The sequence below is a fragment of the Poecilia formosa genome, unplaced genomic scaffold, assembly GCF_000485575.1.
Source record: "Poecilia formosa unplaced genomic scaffold, Poecilia_formosa-5.1.2 Scaffold78, whole genome shotgun sequence".
In the NCBI taxonomy this organism is placed as follows: Eukaryota; Metazoa; Chordata; class Actinopteri; order Cyprinodontiformes; family Poeciliidae; genus Poecilia; species Poecilia formosa.
Genome location: NW_006800017.1, coordinates 1,814,442 through 1,817,152, shown reverse-complemented (window position 1 = coordinate 1,817,152; position 2,711 = coordinate 1,814,442). Strand labels below are relative to the sequence as shown.

The window sequence follows — 2,711 nt, the reverse complement described above, 5'->3', positions numbered from 1 at the left end:
CCTCACACCTTCAACCCTTCTCACTTTTTGGACAAGGAGGGAAGATTTATCAAGAGAGATGCCTTTCTACCATTTTCTGCAGGTGGAACAACTCTAGCAGCTTTTTAATCAATCAGATAATCTTTGCTATCCATGTCTGGATTAAAATGCGTTACATGTTTTCTTGTTGCAGGTCGCAGGGTGTGTCTTGGAGAGGGTCTGGCAAGGATGTCACTCTTCCTCTTCTTCACCTCACTCCTTCAACGTTTTCGTTTCATGCCTCCACCTGGAGTTTCTAAAGATGATCTGGATCTGACTCCAGCGGTGGGATTCACCATCTCTCCTTCTCCTCATGAGCTCTGTGCCCTCAGTCGGCAGTGAAGAATGAAGCACTAGATTGTAGTTGATCTCTCTACCAGAACCCTGATGTTACTTTTGCATAGCTTTACTCTAAATGTCTGTTACATTAATTTGTGCAGTTTATTTTAAGAATTTGAATGTTTTTAATTTTTTAGTTATATGCTTTATCCCTTCTACATTTACTGAGTTAATTTCACTGACTAATATAGATGATGAAGAGTCTCCATTTGTTTCCAAATTATTTACTCATGACAAAGCAAATTTACAGAGCATGTTATAATAATTTAAGAATGGTTATTCTGAACCTTGCCCCTTACAAGATCTCTTTTTTTTCATTAATTGAAACACAAATGGAATAGTTACAAAATAAATAAACAAATATGTATAATTTTAATGAGCTAAAATGGTAAAATGTTACTGTAACCATATATGGTTGTGAGAGGACACAACCAACCTCAGTGAGATGTACTTAGTTGTTAGTTTTGTTGAAATACATAATAAATATATAATATAATAGTTTTGTTGAAATATATAATAATATAAGGAGTTGTTCTGCCAAATTTGGTGTGAATGTTAAATATGGTGTTAATATACACAACACAATCTATCAGTCACATCTGATGCCAAAGCAGCTCATGTTTTAGTATCTAAATCCAGGCCTCCACCTTGGAGTATTCCAGGTCGGTTGCATGTTGCAGGGACTGAGCGGGCAGGAGTTGGGATCCAGAGCAAAGCAGTGTATCCGACTTTATCTAGTTGGTAAAGTTCAGCCTTGCAGGACCATTCCAGCTTTTTCTCCAGTAAAGTAACATTCCACATTCTTACAGCCAAATTTTGATGCAGGAATGAACACATGAACCTCCGTACCTCATCTTTGCTCACATTGCAAACAATTTAACGAATGGTGCATTCAGTTTCCAGAGACTAATAGCCTCTATTAGCATCAATAGGTGAAGCCCTGGATTTGAGGAAAGGCCTTTACAGTATTCTTATTTAAATCAAACATGAACAGTAAAGCAGCAATTTTCCATCCATTCATTATGGTAACTTCCTCTGTGATGCTTTGTGGACAGAAAATGTGATATTTCACAGACAAATAGAATAATATAGCCAGGAGAAATAAGGAAAATGTTTCCATTTCTTCTTCACTTTCTCCATTTATTCTCAATTCCTGAACTTTGATAATCAGGTTCATAAGTTGCATAGTAGTGTGGAAGAGAGCGTGACATTATCTGCGCTTAAAAAAAAAGGCTAAAAGTAAAACAAACAACAACCTACAAGAGTAGATGTATGACAGAATAAATTGCAAGATTGAAGGTACAAACTCAGAACATGTTGGTTTCTATAGGTTTGTGTTTATTTCTGTAACCATCTCCTAATCCAATAGAGAAATCAAATCATTTTCTGGGATAAAGTAGAAAGCTGCTCAACCTGTTTTCTGCGTGCAAACACACAGAAAATGCGGATTTAATTTCAGTTATTGAGATGGTGTCTAAAAGTGGGAGAGGCTCCCGGCTGATACTTTATACCATTTACACTGTTCCCTCTGCAAAAACCTGATCCACAATCAACCAGTATAGCTTCATCTGTCCAGGATAAAACAAAAATATTCTGCAAGTTTTTTTTTTACACTAAAAGTGTTTGAACTTCTAACTTCAAGACACACTGAATAAAGTAGTCAGACTTAGTCAGTATCTTAGAGTTGGCAAAGCTGACACTCAGTGGTGCAGAAAGGATAGGTGAGCTTTGGAACTGGCAAGCTGATGTCGAGTTAAAATAAAACTTCATTGCCTATTTACAGCCTAACAGTTGAGGGTAATTTAACTTGTATTGCATGACAAACAGCTGTCACTTTGATTTTTTTTCCAACAATACACTTTTTAAAGTTTTGTTGGCTCTAATAGTCTTTATTTGAAAGTACTTTGACAGGAAAGAAGGTAAAGATATGCAACTAATACCACCAGGCCAGGAATTGAACCTCCAACCACCTCCACAAGGTCTCCAGATGTGGGTTATGCTTTGCCCCTGTGCCACCACAGCATCCCCGAACAATACATACTTTGCTGTTAACAAGAAAGCACAGAGTTTTTCCCAAACTTTTACTGAAAGTGAAATAAGATCTTCTTTCAAGAAGATCTTATTTCTTGAAAGAAGAAATAAGGTGGGAGGAGGGGAAGCCCCACACTTTGGGAATCACTGCCTTAAGTGGGTGTGGCCAATGCAGAGCCAACCTACAGGTGAAGCAACACTCCCACAGGATCATAAAGTCCTCTCTGTCTGAGCTGTAGACTCTGACCAGGAGATTGTAAGCAGCAGAGAACATGGAGACTTTGAAGGATTTTGGTTTCTTTCTTTTCTCAAGTCCTACCACT

At 37.7% G+C, this 2,711-nt stretch overlaps 1 protein-coding gene across 1 annotated transcript in view; it reads left to right on the top strand.

Moving 5' to 3' along the window:
- Window positions 1–2,711, top strand: part of LOC103140992 (cytochrome P450 2K1-like) — an 11,990-nt gene that overhangs the window by 3,428 nt on the left and 5,851 nt on the right. The window contains exons 8-9 of the mRNA XM_016673499.1: window positions 1–82; window positions 173–356. The exon at window positions 1–82 is cut by the window's left edge and continues 78 nt beyond it. Coding sequence (XP_016528985.1) covers window positions 1–82; window positions 173–356 — 266 coding nt within the window. The remainder of the gene's footprint in view (window positions 83–172; window positions 357–2,711) is intronic.